Below are 19,847 nucleotides of genomic sequence, written 5' to 3' on the forward strand. Positions count from 1 at the left end.
GTGCCTCTGCAGAGGCCATGCCTTGAAGCCACCAGCAAAACCAGCAATGCCACGGAGTGGATCAAGTCCAAATTGAGGGCTGTGTGTGTGGCCTCCCTTAGCTTCATTCCCTCAACAAAGAATGCAAGAGCAGGCTATATCAGGGTTAATGAACGGTTTTATTTGCCTTGTACAGCATCAACTTTCTTACATTCTCAATTAATTTTCCATTAAAGTGCCAGACATTTCCTTAATCATGATGACATTTGTTAAAAGGAATCAGAACTTTTCTCAGAACACGGCAGTCACGAATGAACACTTTCTTACCAAACCCAGAATGGAAGCCCCTCACACTGACCTGGCAGGTTGGACAATTTGCAGACAGATTTAAATCCCCCTCTCACCTTGAGCACCAAACTAGGCTGGGACTAACACACCTAGGGATTAAAAGTCATGCTACAGAGAATTGAGAAACACCCACCTCCTGGCTGCCACCTCCTCTGAGCCATACCAGGGTGTTGCTATTTGTACATATCCAACCTTCAGAGCAATGACGACCTAGACCCCTCTGCCACCTTTTATCCCACCTTCCCTTACTCACAAAAGCCCCCAAAGTCATTACAATGAAAAGAAAGTGGGTTTCCATTACCCAGGTACTAACAATGTTCAGTAAAAATAAGGGTAAACACAAAAGCTTGCTTAGTAAACACGAGCTCTCAGCGTTCAATGCAAAAAAAAAATATGAAGAAGAAACCAAAAAAACTAAAATCTTAAGGCAAATACTGTTGACTTCGCACACGGGCCAGATGAATTTAGAACTCTTTACCTAGCTGCAGAGTCCCAGGAGCCTAGAGGCACTCGGTTTGTCAGCACTTGCCACTGGGAGAGGCAAGATCTTTGCATTATTGCTGAGGCTGTTGGGGTGTTTCTCTTTGGAGTTTATATACAAACACACCCAAGGCTGATGTATTTATATATATGTACACACATACAAGGCCCACTACTCTTTCTTTGTGGAAATTGAGAGTTCTACCTCAGGAAGCTGGATGCCAACCTTCGTCCCACTGTCGTTGCTAGAAGAGGAAGACAGTCGGGACTTCTTTGAGGCCAAAGACACTCCACTCCCCTGTAACTTGGCTGCCTCATCATCACTCCCAGTCACCTCATAATGACCTTTGCTCTTTGACCCCAACCCACCGAAGGTACCAAATTTCAGCTTCCCGTGTTTGCTTTTAACTTCTCCACCTGCATACTCCAAAGTCCCGGTTGGGGTGGAAGGCGCCGAGAACTCCCTCTCATCGCTGAAGGAGTTGGAGCGGTGTCTTGGCTTCTTACTTTTAAACAGCGAGAATTTGCCTTTTGGTGACGATGCTTCAGCATCTGCTTCTCCTTCCAGAGAGCCCAAGCTGGCCTTTGAGCTCTTCAGGTCCCCTTTGGACCCAGAAATGGATGCTTCTGGTGAGCCGGTGGCACCACCTTTCCCTTTAGGTTTGGAAAAGTTAAACTTGGGCATTTTGATTTTGGATTTTTTAAGTTTTACTTCTGACTCTTCCCATTCGTCTTCTCCTGCACCAGCCTGCACATTGGCCTCTACTTTAGGGAAGTTGACATCCACCCCTACTTCTCTGCCAACAAGCTCGCGGCCAGAGAAGGCAAATTTGGGGATCTTCATCTTGGGGAATGTTACTTTTCCAGATCCACTTTCCAAGTGACCTTGAGGCCCAGACACACTCAGCCCTGGACCCTGGAGTCCAGTCTGGCCTCCTTTCATGCCTCCTTCTATCTTTGGTCCTGAGAAATGAAGGTTCCCAGCAAGTTTAGATGTATCCAGGTTTAGAGAGGAGGAGACTTGGGGTCCCTTCCACTCAACCCCAGAGTCTTTGACATTCATATGCCCTTCACCCAGGTTGATATCTGGGACAGTGACACCCCCTGAAACATCTACACCTCCTTTGACTTTGGGGCCCTTCAAGCTGACACCAAAATCTGACTCTGGAGATGCCATGTTAAAGGAAGGCCCCTTGACACTGATATCAGGGACAGCCCCATGGAGACCTATTCCTGAACCTTTCAGATCTCCTTTAATTTCAGGACCAGAAAGCTGCCCCGTTGGGAGTTGCACATCGCATCCAGAAGCCTTAAATCCAGGCATTTGGAGATTTCCTTCTAGGCCCTGAACACTGACACCTGGAAGGCTTCCCCCAACTGCTGGGCCTTTCAGTTCTCCAGTGGCCCCAAGGCTCCCCTTCACTTTTGGTCCTTCCAAGTTAAAGTCCATGTTTGGTGCTGAGATCTGGGGCCCCTTCAGGTTCACATCCATCCCTGGCCCCTTCAGTTCTCCACAAACTTGTGGCCCCTTGATGTTAACGTCCAAGTCGGACCCTGGAGCAGAGATGCCAAACTGAGGCAGCTTCATGTGGGGAAATTTGACGCTACCTTCTGAGGCCTCCAAGCTGAGATCCGGGGCGCCCGCAGATAGTTTAGGGCACTTGATGTCCCCAGACATGGTCAAATCTCCCTGTAGGCTTGGTCCCTTCAGGGTCACATCAGGTGCCCCCACATTAAGGGCTGCTGTGGCATCAATCCCCGGGACTTTCACACCATCTCCTCCTATCTGTACTTTTCCACCAACACCTTTGAGGTCAAGACCTGGGGCGTGCAGCTTCATGCTGGGACTGGATGCATCCAGGTCTCCCTTCAGACTTGGTCCTTTCAAGTTCAGGTCAACATCAGGCCCAGAAATTTTTGGCATAGAGAGGTCCACCGAAGGCAAGTCTACTCCTGGGCCTTTAAGAGATATATCAGGCCCTTCAAACTTAACATCTGATGTGCTCAAGCTTCCTTCAAGACCAGGGGCACTGATCTTGGGCAGTGAAAACTTGGGGAACTTGATTTTTCCTTCTGGACCTTGCAAATCGACATCAGGTCCTTCCAGACCCACACTGGGGGCATCACCCTTTATCTTTGGTCCTGTCAACTTAACATTCACATCAGGTATGGAGACTTGAGGAGCAGACACACTGAATGAGGGTGCTTTGATTTTGGCATCAGAGCCTTTGATGTTGATGTTAGGTGTCTCCAAGTTTGCCTGCACCTTAGGACCTTTCAAGTTGCCCTCTAACTTTGGCCCTGAGACATCCACACCTGGCACCTTGAACTTGGGAGCCTTCACATGGATGTCAGGAGCTTCCACATTAACCCCTGGTGAAGAAATGTCCAGATCTGGTACCTTGATGTCACCCTCCAACTTAGGGCTGGGTAGGGAAGCCTCTGCTTTAAATTTAGGTGACTTGATGTCAAATTCTACATCTGGGAAGTACATTTTCCCAAACATGGTTTTCTTGGCTTTTGGAGACTTTACATCAACTTTGAGTGCAGCATCAGGCCCTGCAACACCGATATCCACATCAGGACCCTTCAGACTGGCATCAATCTCACCTCCAGGAACGTTCAAATCAAATCCTTGCTTTTTGGCCTTAACTTTAGGGCCACTCATGTGAATTTTAGGCATTTTAAACTTGCTTTTCTTGCCCTTTCCACCAAGGCTTACATCAGGGGTCTCAACACTCAGCTCTGCTTCAGGGACAGTCACATCAACTGAGGGTGTCTTGATGTCAGCTTTAGCGCTTTTTGCACCAAATCCAAACTTGGGTTTCTTAAACTTTGGAACTTTAACATCTGGACCCTCGATATTAATATCTGGGCTCTCCATGCGGACGTCTAAACTTGGAGTTTCTAAATCAACTTTGGGTCCTTTAAGGTCCACTTCACCACCTCCTAACTTAGGCCCAGAAACACCAATTTTTGGTGTCTTGAGGTGCACATTAACATCAGGTCCAGTTATTTTAGGAGCAGATACATCCAGTGATGGCATCTTCAAGTTAGGGCCACTGAGTTTAGCATCAGGGCCTTCAAAATCTAGACTTGGACCTTTCAGGTCTACTTCAGGTCCTTTGAGACTACCTTCAATCGTGGGAACAGACACGTCAAAGTCTCCTTTTACTTTGGGTCCTTTTAACTCCAGATCCACATCAGGCATAGATACCTTTGGAGCCTTGATGCTAATCTCCGGCATCTTGAATTTAGGACCCTTCAATTTTGCATCAGGACCTTCAATATTCACATCTGGAACATCAATGTCCACCTTGGGTCCTGAGACATCAATGTCAGCCTTCGGCAGGCTCACATCTACTTCAGGGCCTTCTCCCTTGAAGCCAGGCATGCTGAACTTGGGCATTTTCACCTTGGGCATCTTCAGGTGCCAGTCTGGACCATGAACATCCACATCTGGAGCATTGATGTCCACTTTGGGGCCTTTGATGTCAACTTCAGGAACTTTAATCTCACCTTCCACTTTGGGCAGGGACACGTCCACATCGCCCTTCACTTTAGGGCCTTTCAGGTTAAGATCAATGTCTGGCATGGAGATCTTGGGGGCTTTGATGTTAATCTCTGGCATTTTGAACTTAGATCCCTTCAGTTTTGCATCAGGACCTTCAATATTTACATCTGGAACATCAATGTCTACATTAGGTCCTTTGATATCAATTTCCGGGCCCTTGAGGTCACCTTCTACTTTGGGCAGGGAAACATCCACATCTCCCTTTAGTTTGGGACCCTTGAGATGCAAATCAGGCATGGAGATCTTGGGAGCCTTGATGTTCATCTCTGGCATCTTGAACTTAGGACCCTTCAGTTTTGCATCAGGACCTTCAATATTCACATCTGGAACATCAATGTCCACCTTGGGTCCTGAGACATCAATGTCAGCCTTTGGCAGGTTCACATCCACTTCAGGGCCCTCTCCCTTGAAGCCAGGCATGCTGAACTTGGGCATTTTCACCTTGGGCATCTTCAGGTGCCAGTCTGGACCATGAACGTCCACATCTGGAGCACTGATGTCCACTTTGGGACCTTTGATGTCAACTTCAGGGCCTTTGAGGTCTCCTTCCACTTTGGGCAGAGAAACATCTACATCACCCTTCACCTTCGGCCCTTTCAGGTTCAAGTCAACTTCTGGCATTGAGATCTTGGGTGCCTTGAGGTGGAGATCAGGCATTTTGAACTTGGGGCCCTTCAGCTTCCCTTCTGGACCATGAATGTCAATGTCAGGAGTGTCAATGTCCAGTTTAGGGCCTTTGACATCCAGTTTGGGACCTTTCAAATCCCCTTCTATGTCCAAATCTCCCCTTATTTTAGGTCCTTTCATGTTCAAATCAATGTCACTCATTGAAATTTGAGGGGTCTTAAAATGGACATCTGGCATCTTAAATTTGGGACCTTTGAGCTTTCCTTCAGGACCCTCAATGTCTATCTCTGGCCCTTTGAGATCACCTTCCATCTTAGGTAGTGCAAGGTCCACATCTCCTTTTACCTTGGGTCCTTTAAGGTTTAAGTCAAAGTCAGGCATGGAAATCTTGGGAGCTTTGATGTGCATATCTGGTATTTTAAATTTGGGACCCTTTAATTTCCCTTCTGGACCATCAATATTGATGTCAGGAGTATCGATATCCACACTGGGACCCTTTATATCAATAGCAGGGCCTTTTAGTTCACCTTCCATTTTAGGCAAGGAAGCATCCACATCTCCCTTCAGTTTAGGCCCTTTCAAGTGCAAATCAAGGTCAGGCATGGAGATCTTGGGAGCCTTGATGTTCATCTCTGGCATCTTGAACTTGGGACCCTTCAGTTTTGCATCAGGACCTTCAATATTCACATCTGGAACATCAATGTCTACCTTGGGTCCTGAGACATCAATGTCAGCCTTCGGCAGCTTCACATCCACTTCAGGGCCCTCTCCCTTGAAGCCAGGCATGCTGAACTTGGGCATTTTCACCTTGGGCATCTTCAGGTGCCAGTCTGGACCGTGAACATCAACATCTGGAGCATTGATGTCCACTTTGGGGCCTTTGATGTCAACTTCAGGAACTTTAATCTCTCCTTCCACTTTGGGCAGAGAAACATCTACATCACTCTTCACCTTTGGCCCTTTCAGGTTCAAGTCAACTTCTGGCATTGAGATCTTGGGTGCCTTGAGGTGAAGGTCAGGCATTTTGAACTTGGGGCCCTTCAGCTTCCCTTCTGGACCATGAATGTCAATGTCAGGAGTGTCGATGTCTACCTTGGCTCCTGAGACATCAATGTCAGCTTTAGGAAGGTTCACATCTACTTCAGGGCCCTCTCCCTTGAAACCAGGCATGCTGAACTTGGGCATTTTCACCTTGGGCATCTTCAGGTGCCAGTCTGGACCATGAACATCAACATCTGGAGCATTAATGTCCATTTTGGGGCCTTTGATGTCAACTTCAGGGCCCTTGAGGTCACCTTCTACGTTGGGCAGGGAAACATCCACATCTCCCTTTAGTTTGGGACCCTTGAGATGCAAATCAGGCATGGAGATCTTGGGAGCCTTGATGTTCATCTCTGGCATCTTGAACTTAGGACCCTTCAGTTTTGCATCAGGACCTTCAATATTCACATCTGGAACATCAATGTCCACCTTGGGTCCTGAGACATCAATGTCAGATTTTGGCAGGTTCACATCTACTTCAGGACCCTCTCCCTTGAAGCCAGGCATGCTGAACTTGGGCATTTTTATTTTGGGCATCTTCAGGTGCCAGTCTGGACCACGAACATCTACATCTGGAGCATTGATGTCCACGTTGGGGCCTTTGATGTCAACTTCAGGAACTTTAATCTCACCTTCCACTTTGGGAAGGGACACGTCCACATCACCCTTCACTTTAGGGCCTTTCAGGTTAAGATCAATGTCTGGCATGGAGATCTTGGGGGCTTTGATGTTCATCTCAGGCATCTTAAACTTAGGACCTTTCAACTTTCCTTCTGGTCCTTCAATGCTCACATCAGGGCCTTCAATGTCCACCTTGGGTCCTGAGACATCAATGTCAGCCTTCGGCAAGTTCACATCCACTTCTGGGCCTTCTGCCTTGAAGCCAGGCATGCTGAACTTGGGCATTTTCACCTTGGGCATCTTCAGGTGCCAGTCTGGACCATGAACATCAACATCTGGAGCATTAATGTCCATTTTGGGGCCTTTGATGTCAACTTCAGGGCCCTTGAGGTCACCTTCTACGTTGGGCAGGGAAACATCCACATCTCCCTTTAGTTTGGGACCCTTGAGATGCAAATCAGGCATGGAGATCTTGGGAGCCTTGATGTTCATCTCTGGCATCTTGAACTTAGGACCCCTCAGTTTTGCATCAGGACCTTCAATATTCACATCTGGAACATCAATGTCTACCTTGGGTCCTGAGACATCAATGTCAGCCTTCGGCAGGCTCACATCTACCTCAGGACCTTCTCCCTTGAATCCAGGCATGCTGAACTTGGGCATTTTCATCTTGGGCATCTTCAGGTGCCAGTCTGGACCATGAACATCCACATCTGGGGCATCAATGTCCACTTTGGGGCCTTTGATGTCAACTTCAGGAACTTTAATCTCACCTTCCACTTTGGGAAGGGACACGTCCACATCACCCTTCACTTTAGGGCCTTTCAGGTTAAGATCAATGTCTGGCATGGAGATCTTGGGGGCTTTGATGTTCATCTCGGGCATCTTAAACTTGGGGCCTTTCAGTTTGCCCTCTGGACCTTCAATGCTAACTTCAGGAATGTCAATGTTCACTTTAGGGCCAGTAATATCCACCTCTGGACACTTGAGGTCACCTTCTACTTTGGGCAAGGACACATCCACATCACCCTTCAATTTGGGGCCTTTAAGATTCAGATCAATGTCAGGCATGGAGATCTTGGGAGCCTTGATGTTCAAATCTGGCATCTTGAACTTAGGACCCTTCAGTTTTGCATCAGGACCTTCAATATTCACATCTGGAACATCAATGTCCACCTTGGGTCCTGAGACATCAATGTCAGCTTTGGGCAAATTAACATCCACTTCAGGGCCCTCTCCCTTGAATCCAGGCATGCTGAACTTGGGCATTTTCACTTTGGGCATCTTCAGGTGCAAATCTGGTCCATGAACATCCACATCTGGAGCATCAATGTCCACTTTGGGGCCTTTGATGTCAACTTTTGGCCCTTTAAGATCTCCTTCAAGTTTGGGAAGAGATACATCTACATCACCTTTTACCTTGGGACCTTTCAGGTTTAAGTCAATGTCAGGCATAGAGATCTTGGGGGCTTTGATGTTCATCTCAGGCATCTTAAATTTGGGGCCTTTTAAGCTTCCCTCTGGACACTCTACATTGAGTTCTGGGCCCTCGATATTCATACTGGGACCTTCTAGATTGATGTCTCCTTTTGGTAAATCCATAGCCACATCAGGTCCTTCTGCTTTTATGCCAGACACACTGAACTTGGGCATTTTCATCTTGGGCATCTTCAGATTCCATTCTGGACCATGAACGTCCACATCAGGTGCATTAATATGAACCTCTGGTGCTTTAATGTCCACTTTAGGGCTTTTAAAGTCTCCTTCTAAATTTGGGCCTGCTACATCTAAGTCTCCTTTGACCTTAGGACCTTTCAAATTTAGCTCCACATCAGGCATAGAAACTTTGGGAGATGAAATACTCAGGAAAGGCATTTTAAATTTGGATCCTTTCACTTTGCCTTGTACTTCAACTTCTGGAGCATTAATGTCAACTTTTGGAGCTGTTACATCAACATCTGGCTTTTTAACTTTGACATCCATGTCAGGTGTCTGAACTTTGGATCCAGAAAAATTAAATTTAGGGAGCTTAAAACGAGATTTCTTTGATTTCCCTTCAATATTAACCTTGGGAGCAGAAATGTCCACTTCTGGGCCCTTCACATCTAACTTGGGAGTTTTAATTTCACCCTCCAGTTTGGGTCCAGAGATATCAACATCTCCCTTAAGCTTTGAGCCCTTTAAATTCAAGTCAATTTCAGGCATAGAGATCTTGGGCATGTTGACATGCATGTCAGGCATTTTCAGTTTGGGGCCTTTTAATTTGCCCCCAGGACCATGAATGTCAACATCTGGAGCATTTAGATCTAATTTTGGGTCCTTTATGTCAAGAGAAGGCCCTTTCAAATCACCTTCAAAACTTGGAAGTGAAACATCCACATCTCCTTTCACTTTGGGGCCTTTAATGTTAAGGTCCAAATCTGGCATTGAGATCTTAGGAGCTTTGATGTTCACCTCTGGCATCTTGAACTTAGGACCCTTCAGTTTTGCATCAGGACCTTCTATATTCACATCTGGAACATCAATGTCCACCTTGGGTCCTGAGACATCAATGTCAGCCTTCGGCAGGCTCACATCTACCTCAGGACCTTCTCCCTTGAATCCAGGCATGCTGAACTTGGGCATTTTTATTTTGGGCATCTTCAGGTGCCAGTCTGGACCATGAACATCCACATCTGGAGCATCAATGTCCACTTTGGGGCCTTTGATGTCAACTTCAGGAACTTTAATCTCACCTTCCACTTTGGGAAGGGACACGTCCACATCACCCTTCACTTTGGGGCCTTTCAGGTTAAGATCAATGTCTGGCATGGAGATCTTGGGGGCTTTGATGTTCATCTCAGGCATCTTAAACTTAGGACCTTTCAACTTTCCTTCTGGTCCGTCAATGCTCACATCAGGGCCTTCAATGTCCACCTTGGGTCCTGAGACATCAATGTCAGCCTTTGGCAAGTTTATATCCACTTCTGGGCCTTCTGATTTGAAGCCAGGCATGCTGAACTTGGGCATTTTCACCTTGGGCATCTTCAGGTGCCAGTCTGGACCATGAACATCAACATCTGGAGCATTAATGTCCATTTTGGGGCCTTTGATGTCAACTTCAGGGCCCTTGAGGTCACCTTCTACGTTGGGCAGGGAAACATCCACATCTCCCTTTAGTTTGGGACCCTTGAGATGCAAATCAGGCATGGAGATCTTGGGAGCCTTGATGTTCATCTCTGGCATCTTGAACTTAGGACCCTTCAGTTTTGCATCAGGACCTTCAATATTCACATCTGGAACATCAATGTCCACCTTGGGTCCTGAGACATCAATGTCAGCCTTCGGCAAGCTCACATCTACTTCAGGGCCCTCTCCCTTGAAGCCAGGCATGCTGAACTTGGGCATTTTTATTTTGGGCATCTTCAGGTGCCAGTCTGGACCATGAACATCCACATCTGGGGCATCAATGTCCACTTTGGGGCCTTTGATGTCAACTTCAGGAACTTTAATCTCACCTTCCACTTTGGGAAGGGACACGTCCACATCACCCTTCACTTTGGGGCCTTTCAGGTTAAGATCAATGTCTGGCATGGAGATCTTGGGGGCTTTGATGTTCATCTCAGGCATCTTAAACTTAGGACCTTTCAACTTTCCTTCTGGTCCTTCAATGCTCACATCAGGGCCTTCAATGTCCACCTTGGGTCCTGAGACATCAATGTCAGCCTTTGGCAGGTTCACATCCACTTCTGGGCCTTCTGCCTTGAAGCCAGGCATGCTGAACTTGGGCATTTTCATCTTGGGCATCTTCAGGTGCCAGTCTGGACCATGAACATCAACATCTGGAGCATTAATGTCCATTTTGGGGCCTTTGATGTCAACTTCAGGGCCCTTGAGGTCACCTTCTACTTTGGGCAGGGAAACATCGACATCACCCTTTAGTTTGGGACCCTTGAGATGCAAATCAGGCATGGAGATCTTGGGAGCCTTGATGTTCATCTCTGGCATCTTGAACTTAGGACCCTTCAGTTTACCTTCTGGTCCTTCAATCTCAATGTCTGGTCCACTTAGGTCCACATTTGGCCCTTTGAGGTCTCCTTCCAATTTGGGAACATCTACATCAACCTCACCCTTTATCTTTGGACTCTTTAAGTGAAGATCAATGTCTGGCATGGAGATTTTGGGAGCTTTAAAGTGCATGTCTGGCATCTTGAATTTAGGACTTTTCCATTTACCTTCTGGGCCTTCCACAGCTACTTCTGGCATGTCGACATCCAATTTGGGGCCCTTGACTTCCAGTTCTGGACCCTTTAAGTCTCCCTCAAGTTTTGGGACTGAAACATCAATATCTCCTTTGATTTTAGAACCCTTTAAGTTGAAATCAACGTCAGGCATGGAGATCTTAGGAGCCTTGAAGTGCATGTCAGGCATCTTAAACTTGGGGCCTTTCAGCTTTCCTTCTGGCCCTTCAATGCTCACATCAGGGCCTTCAATGTCCACCTTGGGTCCTGAGATATCAATGTCAGCCTTTGGCAGGTTCACATCCACTTCTGGGCCTTCTGCTTTGAAGCCAGGCATGCTGAACTTGGGCATTTTCATCTTGGGCATCTTCAGGTGCCAATCTGGCCCATGAACATCCACATCTGGAGCACTGATGTCCACTTTGGGTCCTTTGATGTCCACATCTGGCACTTTCATTTCACCTTCCACTTTGGGCAGGGACACGTCCACATCCCCCTTGACTTTGGGGCCTTTCAAGTTTAAGTCCACATCAGGCATGGAGATCTTAGGAGTCTTGAAGTGCATGTCAGGCATCTTAAACTTGGGACCCTTCAACTTTGCCTCAGGACATTCCAGGTCAACATCAGGTGCTTCCACATCCACGCTGGGACCTTTTAATTCTCCTTCTAGTTTTGGCACTGTCACATTGAGATCCCCTTTGACTTTGGGGCCTTTCAAATGTAAGTCCACATCAGGCATGGAGATCTTAGGGGTCTTGAAGTGCATGTCAGGCATCTTAAACTTGGGGCCCTTCAACTTTGCCTCAGGACATTCCAGGTCAACATCAGGTACTTCTACATTCACATTGGGGCCTTTCAAATCTCCTTCCAGTTTTGGAACAGTCACATCCATATCCCCTTTGACCTTAGGGCCTTTCAAGTGCAGGTCCACATCAGGCATGGAGATCTTGGGAGCCTTGAAGTGCATGTCAGGCATCTTAAACTTGGGGCCTTTCAGCTTTCCTTCTGGCCCTTCAATGCTCACATCAGGAACTTCAACATCCACCTTGGGTCCTGAGATATCAATGTCAGCCTTGGGTAGGTCTACATCCATTTCAGGGCCTTCTGCTTTGAAGCCAGGCATGCTAAACTTGGGCATTTTCATCTTGGGCATCTTCAGGTGCCAATCTGGCCCATGAACATCCACATCTGGAGCACTGATGTCCACTTTGGGTCCTTTGATGTCCACATCTGGCACTTTCATTTCACCTTCTAGCTTGGGCACTGTCACATCCACATCCCCCTTGACTTTGGGGCCTTTCAAGTTTAAGTCCACATCAGGCATGGAGATCTTAGGGGCCTTGAAGTGCATGTCAGGCATCTTAAACTTGGGACCCTTCAACTTTGCATCAGGACATTCCAGGTCAACATCAGGTACTTCCACATCCACACTGGGACCTTTTAATTCTCCTTCTAGCTTGGGCACTGTCACGTCGAGATCCCCTTTGACTTTGGGGCCTTTCAAATGTAAGTCCACATCAGGCATGGAGATCTTAGGGGTCTTGAAGTGCATGTCAGGCATCTTAAACTTGGGGCCCTTCAACTTTGCCTCAGGACATTCCAGGTCAACATCAGGCACTTCCACATCTACGCTGGGGCCTTTGATATCAACTTTAGGACCTCTGAGATCAGCTTCCATTTCTGGCACAGAAGCATCTATCTCTCCTTTCAGTTTGGGCCCCTTCAAATTCAAGTCCACATCTGGCATGGAGATCTTGGGAGCCTTAATATTGAACTTGGGCATCTTAAATTTGGAGCCTTTCAGTTTTGCATCAGGACCTTCTATATTCACATCTGGAACATCAATGTCCATCTTTGGCCCTGAGACATCAATGTCAGCCTTGGGTAGGTCTACATCCATTTCAGGGCCTTCTGCTTTGAAGCCAGGCATGCTAAACTTGGGCATTTTCACCTTGGGCATCTTCAGGTGCCAATCTGGCCCATGAACATCCACATCTGGAGCACTGATGTCCACTTTGGGTCCTTTGATGTCCACATCTGGCACTTTCATTTCACCTTCTAGCTTGGGCACTGCCACATCCACATCCCCCTTGACTTTGGGGCCTTTCAAGTTTAAGTCCACATCAGGCATGGAGATCTTAGGAGTCTTGAAGTGCATGTCAGGCATCTTAAACTTGGGACCCTTCAACTTCCCTTCTGGACATTCAATATCAATATCACCAACATCCACATCCACCTTAGGGACTTTAACATCAACTTCAGGACCTTTCAAATTTCCTTCCACTTTTGGAAGAGAAACATCTGCATCACTTTTCAGTTTAGGTCCTTTCAGATTAAGACCAACATCAGGCATAGAGATTTTGTGTGTCTGTATATTCATGCTCGGCATCTTGAACTTGGGGCCCTTTAGTTTCCCTTCTGGAGCTTCAATATTCACATCTGGAACATCAATGTTCACTTTGGGTCCTGAGACATCAATGTTGGCCTTTTGAAGATTTACATCCACTTCAGGGCCCTCTCCTTTGAAGCCAGGCATGCTGAACTTGGGCATTTTCACCTTGGGCATCTTCAGGTGCCAGTCTGGGCCGTGAACATCCACATCTGGTACATCTACTTGGGGGCCTTTAATATCAACAGCAGGAGCTTTCATTTCTCCTCCCACTTTTGGAACATCATAGTCTCCTTTCACTTTAGGGCCTTTCAAATTCAAGCTAACATCTGGCATGGATATCTTCTGAGGCTTTATATTCATTTCTGGCATCTTAAATTTTGGCCCTTTTAGTTTTGTATCTGGACCTTCAATATTTACATCTGGAACATTAATGTCTACCTTGGGTCCTGAGACATCGATGTTGGCCTTAGGGATGTCAACTTCTGGGCCTTCTCCTTTGAAACCAGGCATACTGAACTTGGGCATTTTCATTTTAGGCATCTTAAGGTGCCAGTCTGGGCCATGAACTTCAACGTCTGGAGCATCAATGCCAACTTTGGGCCCTTTAACATCCACATCTGGAACTTTTATTTCACCTTCTACATCAGGCAATGATACATCCACATCTGCTTTTCCTTTGGGCCCCTTAATATTCAAGTCCACATCAGGCATGGAGATCTTAGGAGCCTTGAAGTGCATGTCAGGCATCTTAAACTTGGGGCCTTTCAGCTTTCCTTCTGGCCCTTCAATGCTCACATCAGGAACTTCAACATCCACCTTGGGTCCTGAGATATCAATGTCAGCCTTTGGCAGGTTCACATCCACTTCTGGGCCTTCTGCTTTGAAGCCAGGCATGCTGAACTTGGGCATTTTCATCTTGGGCATCTTCAGGTGCCAGTCTGGACCATGAACATCCACATCTGGAGCATCAATGTCCACTTTGGGGCCTTTGATGTCCACATCTGGCACTTTCATTTCACCTTCTAGCTTGGGCACTGTCACATCCACATCCCCCTTGACTTTGGGGCCTTTCAAGTTTAAGTCCACATCAGGCATGGAAATCTTGGGGGCCTTGATGTTCATCTCAGGCATCTTGAACTTAGGACCTTTCAACTTTCCTTCTGGTCCTTCAATGCTCACATCAGGGCCTTCAATGTCAACCTTGGGTACTGAGACATCAATGTCAGCCTTAGGCAGGTTCACATCCACATCTGGACCCTCACCTTTGAGAGTAGGCATACTGAACTTAGGCATTTTCATCTTTGGCATTTTCAGGCTCCAGTCTGGGCCCTGACCTTCCCCATCTGGTGATTTAATATCTACCTTCGGACCTTTGATGTCCACATCTGGTACTTTCATCTCTCCCTCTATTTTTGGTGCTGTCATGTCTAGATTTCCTTTCATTTTGGGTCCTTTGAGGTCCAGGTCCACATCTGGTAGAGACACCTTTGGAGCCTTGAAATGCATCTCAGGCATCTTAAACTTGGGGCCTTTCAACTTCCCTTCCGGTCCTTCAAGGTTCAAATCTGGAGCACTAATATCTAGTTTTGGTACAGAAATGTCCATATCAGCCTTGGGCATGTTCACATCCAACTCTGGGCCTTCTCCTTTGAGACTAGGCATGCTAAATTTGGGCATTTTAATCTTTGGCATTTTCAAGTTCCAATCAGGACTCTGAATGTCAACATCTGGAGCACTGACATCTACTTTGGGGCCTTTCAAGTCTCCTTCAATCTTTGGCATTGTGACATCATACTCTCCTTTTACCTTGGGGCCTTTCATATGCAAATCTACATCAGGCATGGAGATCTTTGGGGCCTTTATATTCATCTCAGGCGTCTTCAGCTTAGGACCCTTCAGTTTTCCTTCAGGTCCTTCAATGTTCACATCTGGTGCTTTGACATCTACCTTGGGTCCTGAGACATCAATGTTGGCCTTAGGGAGATTCACCTCCACATCTGGACTCTCTGCCTTGAAGCCTGGCATACCAAACTTGGGCATTTTTATCTTTGGCATCTTCATGTGCCATTCGGGACCTTGAACATCCATATTCGGGGCATCAATGTCCAGTTTGGCACTTTTAAGTTCAACATCAGGAACTTTAATCTCACCTTCAGGCCTTGGCACGGTGACATCATATTCTCCCTTTACACTGGGGCCTTTTAAGTGTAAGTCCACATCTGGCATGGAGATCTTTGGAGCTCTGATATTCATTTCAGGCATTTTAAACTTAGGTCCTTTCAGTTTCCCTTCTGGTCCCTCAATGCTCACATCTGGAGCACTGACCTCCACCTTAGGCCCAGAAATGTCCATATCTGCCTTGGGCAGATTCACATCCACTTCTGGGCCCTCTGCTTTGAACCCTGGCACACTGAATTTGGGCATCTTCATCTTGGGTATCTTCAGGTCTGGGCCATGAACATTCACTTCTGGGGCATCAGCACCCACTTGGAGGCCTTTCAGGTCACCCTCAAGCTTTGGTGTTGTGACATCACACTCTCCCTTCACCTTTGCGCCTTTGATGTGCAGATCTACATCAGGTATGGAAACCTTTGGAGTCTTGACACTCACTTCAGGAAGATCAATATCAGGACCTTTAAGTTTGCCCCCCAGACTCTCCATGTTGGCACTTGGGGCTTCTATGTTGACCTTAGGCCCTGAAATACTGATGTCTCCTTTCGGTAGAGCCACATCTACATCTGGGCCTTCTCCTTTGACCCCTGGGACACTGAACTTGGGCATCTTCATCTTGGGCGTTTTCAAGTTCCATTCTGGGCCATGCACTTCCACATCTGGGGCACTAATATCCATTTTGGGGCCTTGGACATCAAGTTCAGGGACTTTGATTTTCCCTTCTACTTTGGGTAGCACAACATCTACACCCCCTTTCCCTTTAGGCGCAGCGACATTTAGGTCTACATCTGCCATAGATATCCTACAGGCCCCTATTTTTCCAGATGGACTGCTGAGCTTGGGACCTGTCAAGGTCCCCTCTAAGTTTGGTGTCTCTATGTCCACTTTGGGGCCTTTAACTCCCACATGAGGGCCTTTAACATCACCTTTGACCTCAGGAGCAGACACCTTCATATCGCCTTTCAGTTTACAAGAGCCAAGGCTCAGATCCACATCCTGCATGGAGATTTTAGGTTTCTGGACAATCATTTCAGGTGTCTTGACTTTAGTACCCTTTATCTTCCCTTCTAGCCCACCAATAGCAATCTCAGGCTGACTAACATCCCCAGAGACCCCAGGAAGGGTCACTTCACCTGTGGGCACTGTAACATCAACGCCAACTCCCTCTCCCTTGGAACCTGATGCAGAGAATTTAGGGACTTTCATCTTGGGCAAATTCAGTTTGCCTCCTAGCCCATGAATGTCGACATCAGGGGTTCCAACTTCCACACTGGGACCAGTGATGCTGCCCTCAATTTTGGAAGCAGAGGCATCCATTCCTATGTTCCCCTGCAGCTTGGTACCTTTCAGACCTAAGTCACTTTCGAGTGATGGCCCACTGATTTGGGGACCCTTCAGCTTCCCCCCAAGGCCCTCAATATTGACAGAAGGGGCACTGACTTCCAAGTGAGGGGCCTGAATGCTCCCACCAATGGCCAAACCTGGCTTGTCACTTTTATGCCCCACAGAGAACTCAGGTGCGGAAACACTCAGCCCTGCCTCTGGTATCTGACCCTCCGGGCCTGCTGAGACACCAAATTTTGGCATCTTCATGGTTGGAATTTTAATTTTCCCAATATCACCACTCTGGAGGGAAGGACCCTGTACCTCTACTGAGCCAGTCCCAAGAGAAGACGAAATGTCCACCCCTGGAACTTGGATCCCTCCTTTGCCACCCAAGTCCAAGCCTTTTGCACTGACATTGACGCCGGGGCTTCCCACCTTTATCCCAGGTACGGTGACCTGGAATTTTGATTGGCCAGCACCTTCGAGCTCTGGTCCTGAAGCAGAAATGGCCCCTGCCCGGATATCCATGGCAGAGCCAGGGGTTGGAGAAACTGCCCCCGATCCTGAGGGCAGTCTGATCACCGTCTTCCCAGACTGGATTTCTACATCTTTGTTGGCGATTTCAGTCACTTCGTGCTTTGGTATCTTGATCATGAACTCAGGGCTGCTGATGTCGATGTCCTTCACTCCTTCCCGACCGGTCACATCCACAGTGTAGGCTGTGACCCTTTTAGTCACCGTGATGGTACGGCTCTGGGTCTCCCCAAGGTCCCCTTCTACACCATCCTCCGACTTCAGTCGTGGCTTGATCTTTGTGGTGTAGATGCGCTGGTAGTCTTCATCATCCCCGCTCTGCAGAAAGACAGGCCCAGCAGAAGTTGCAGCAAAGCCCACCTGAGTTGGTAGATGCCTGGCCGCAGCCTAGCCAACAACAGGGTTGCTTGTTTCTCAAAGATGCTCAGAACATAACAGAGTTCCAGAGAGTCTCCTGGGACAGAACACAGGGGACTGAAGAAAGGGGCTGACAGTCACATTACAAGAGGAAAAGAGAAACTATCTGGAAGAAAATTCTGGAAAGCAAAGGTCATAGATTCCTGAACTGTGCTCCCAGGAAGAGACTCTGGTACTTCAAATCAACCTGTTCCAGGGACCCATCCCAAACAGACCCTTCATCCTTCAACTCTCAACTTGCAGACTTGCTTGGTTAAGGTCTCCCAAGAGCCTTTGCATACTGGAGCATTTGTGAAGCCTGAAGGCCTGGCTGTGTTTGGGAATACTTTCACAATTAGGACACATGGTTTATTCCATAAGCAAGCCATGAGGAGTAAAGAAGCCTTTCCCACGAGCCCTGCGCTGCTCATCTTCTCACGCACAGAAAGTAGAGAGGCAGGTTGAACACCAGTGAAAGCGCTTCAAAAACCCTAGTAAAGCAGTCGGCCTTCCCCTTGGCATCTAAGCCCCCAACACTGAGCTGGTTCCCAAGCCATGGCACAGTCTCAAGAGACCAAAAGAACACAATACTTGTAAGAACAGAATCAGCCGCAGGCCACAACATAGGCAGGAAGAAAGCAGCAGAGAGAAGTCAGAAAGAGATGAAAGAAGAAGATGGAATTAGCAGAGGTTCAGGACACAAGCAGAAGGCTCAGGAAGTGAGACCAGGAGGCCACCAGGATTATGGCAAGCTCAGAGCAAAGGTGGGTCACCAGGAACTCACCAGCACCACCTCGGAGCTACGGGAGCTGAAGACTTCATGAGTCCAGGTCTGTCCAGGCTCAGGGGAACGGTCCCCCTTACGGTGCAACTTCAAGCCAACAGTGTGGTGCCCCATGGTGTTCAGCAGCTGGGTCACCTCACCAGACTGCAGGTTGTCAAAGTAGATGGTGGCACCCACAATCTGGTCCCCTAAGTAAGGAAGTACAACAATTAGGTAAAAGACATGCAGGGCTCAAGAAAGTACCACATAACAGACGCTAAAACTGACTTTCCTTTAGCTTTGTGAATACCATGCAGACATGGTATTGGCTATTCCTTGTACAGATGAGGAAACTGTGGCTCAAAAGGCCAACTATTTTACACAAAGCTGCAGAGCTGGTGAGGGAGAAGACTCGGATCTGAAGACAAGGTCTCCAGGACTCCTCATAACTACCTCCCCTCATATTCACCAGCAAGACACAGAGTAGGCAAAAAAGAACAGGGCTTGGATACTGACCATCTTTAAGTTGTTGGACCCAAGCCTTCCACAGCCATTTGGGCATTTCTGCCTGCTCCCCAGCCTCCCGTCCTTCCTTTTAGTAACCTCTCTCACCCCCCAGTGCCCAGTCACTATCTTGGAGAGACTCACCCTCTTTGACCACCCCAGTGCGGGCCGCAGGGGAGTTCTGCATCACTTCCTGAACAAAGACTCCATCATCCCTCTGGGCAATGGTCAGTCCGTGGGAGCCGCTGCCCTGCCAGTTAGGCAGCAGCAGCTCCCGAGTTGTCTCCTCCTCCTTCTCCATCTGGGATGAGGCGAAAACACAAGAGCACTGGTCACGGGAGATACGGGGGGCAGAAAAGCCTGAGAAAGGCAGAAATCTTTGGTGCTGTGCACACCCAGAGAGTGGAAAACAAGCGCCATGCACCTGCTCCCTCAACCCTGGCTCACCTGCCAAGTGAGGGGTTCCTCAGGTAGGAGGGTGATCTGTATCATGTTTTTCCACTGTGGAAGTTCTCCCAATGCACAATAAAGAGTATAGAAAGGGGGTAACCGGCCCTTTGATCCACCCAGGAAAAGTTCCAAATGCTACATCAAGTACCCAGTGTCCCCCATTCTAACCCCCATCCCTCTGCACCATCCCACCTACTGACCTTTGCAGGACTCTGTTCAGGAGCGAACGCCTTGCCAGGAGCCCGCCCCTCCTTCTTCTCTTCTTTTATCAGTCTCTCTCTCTTTGGGAAACTCAGTCACACAACCTAGGAAAAATTTTCACCGTGATGCTCACACTTGGCTTTTCAAAACCTCCATGAGCTGCCACCCAAATGATAGAGAGATGCCGTTTCCCAGGCCAGGCCAAAACTCCAGTCAGGT

The 19,847-nt window shown here is 47.8% G+C and overlaps 1 protein-coding gene across 3 annotated transcripts in view; it reads right to left on the bottom strand.

The window, feature by feature from the left end:
* Positions 1–19,847, bottom strand: part of Ahnak (AHNAK nucleoprotein) — an 87,482-nt gene that overhangs the window by 57,172 nt on the left and 10,463 nt on the right. The window contains exons 2-6 of one of the 3 annotated variants that reach the window (XM_041660907.1): positions 19,628–19,732; positions 19,122–19,278; positions 18,495–18,682; positions 6,080–17,632; positions 140–5,086 (exon numbers count right to left, since the gene is read on the bottom strand). In XM_041660907.1, the coding sequence (XP_041516841.1) occupies positions 980–5,086; positions 6,080–17,632; positions 18,495–18,682; positions 19,122–19,278 (16,005 nt within the window). In that variant the 5' untranslated portion in view covers positions 19,628–19,732 and the 3' untranslated portion in view covers positions 140–979. Of the gene's footprint in view, positions 1–139; positions 17,633–18,494; positions 18,683–19,121; positions 19,279–19,627; positions 19,733–19,847 lie in introns of those variants that run through there. The other 2 variants (XM_041660906.1, XM_041660908.1) reach the window with 2 other exon arrangements.

The sequence above is a fragment of the Microtus oregoni genome, unplaced genomic scaffold, assembly GCF_018167655.1.
Source record: "Microtus oregoni isolate MIOR12 unplaced genomic scaffold, Mior012 000012F_ref0000307, whole genome shotgun sequence".
NCBI lineage: Eukaryota > Metazoa > Chordata > Mammalia > Rodentia > Cricetidae > Microtus > Microtus oregoni.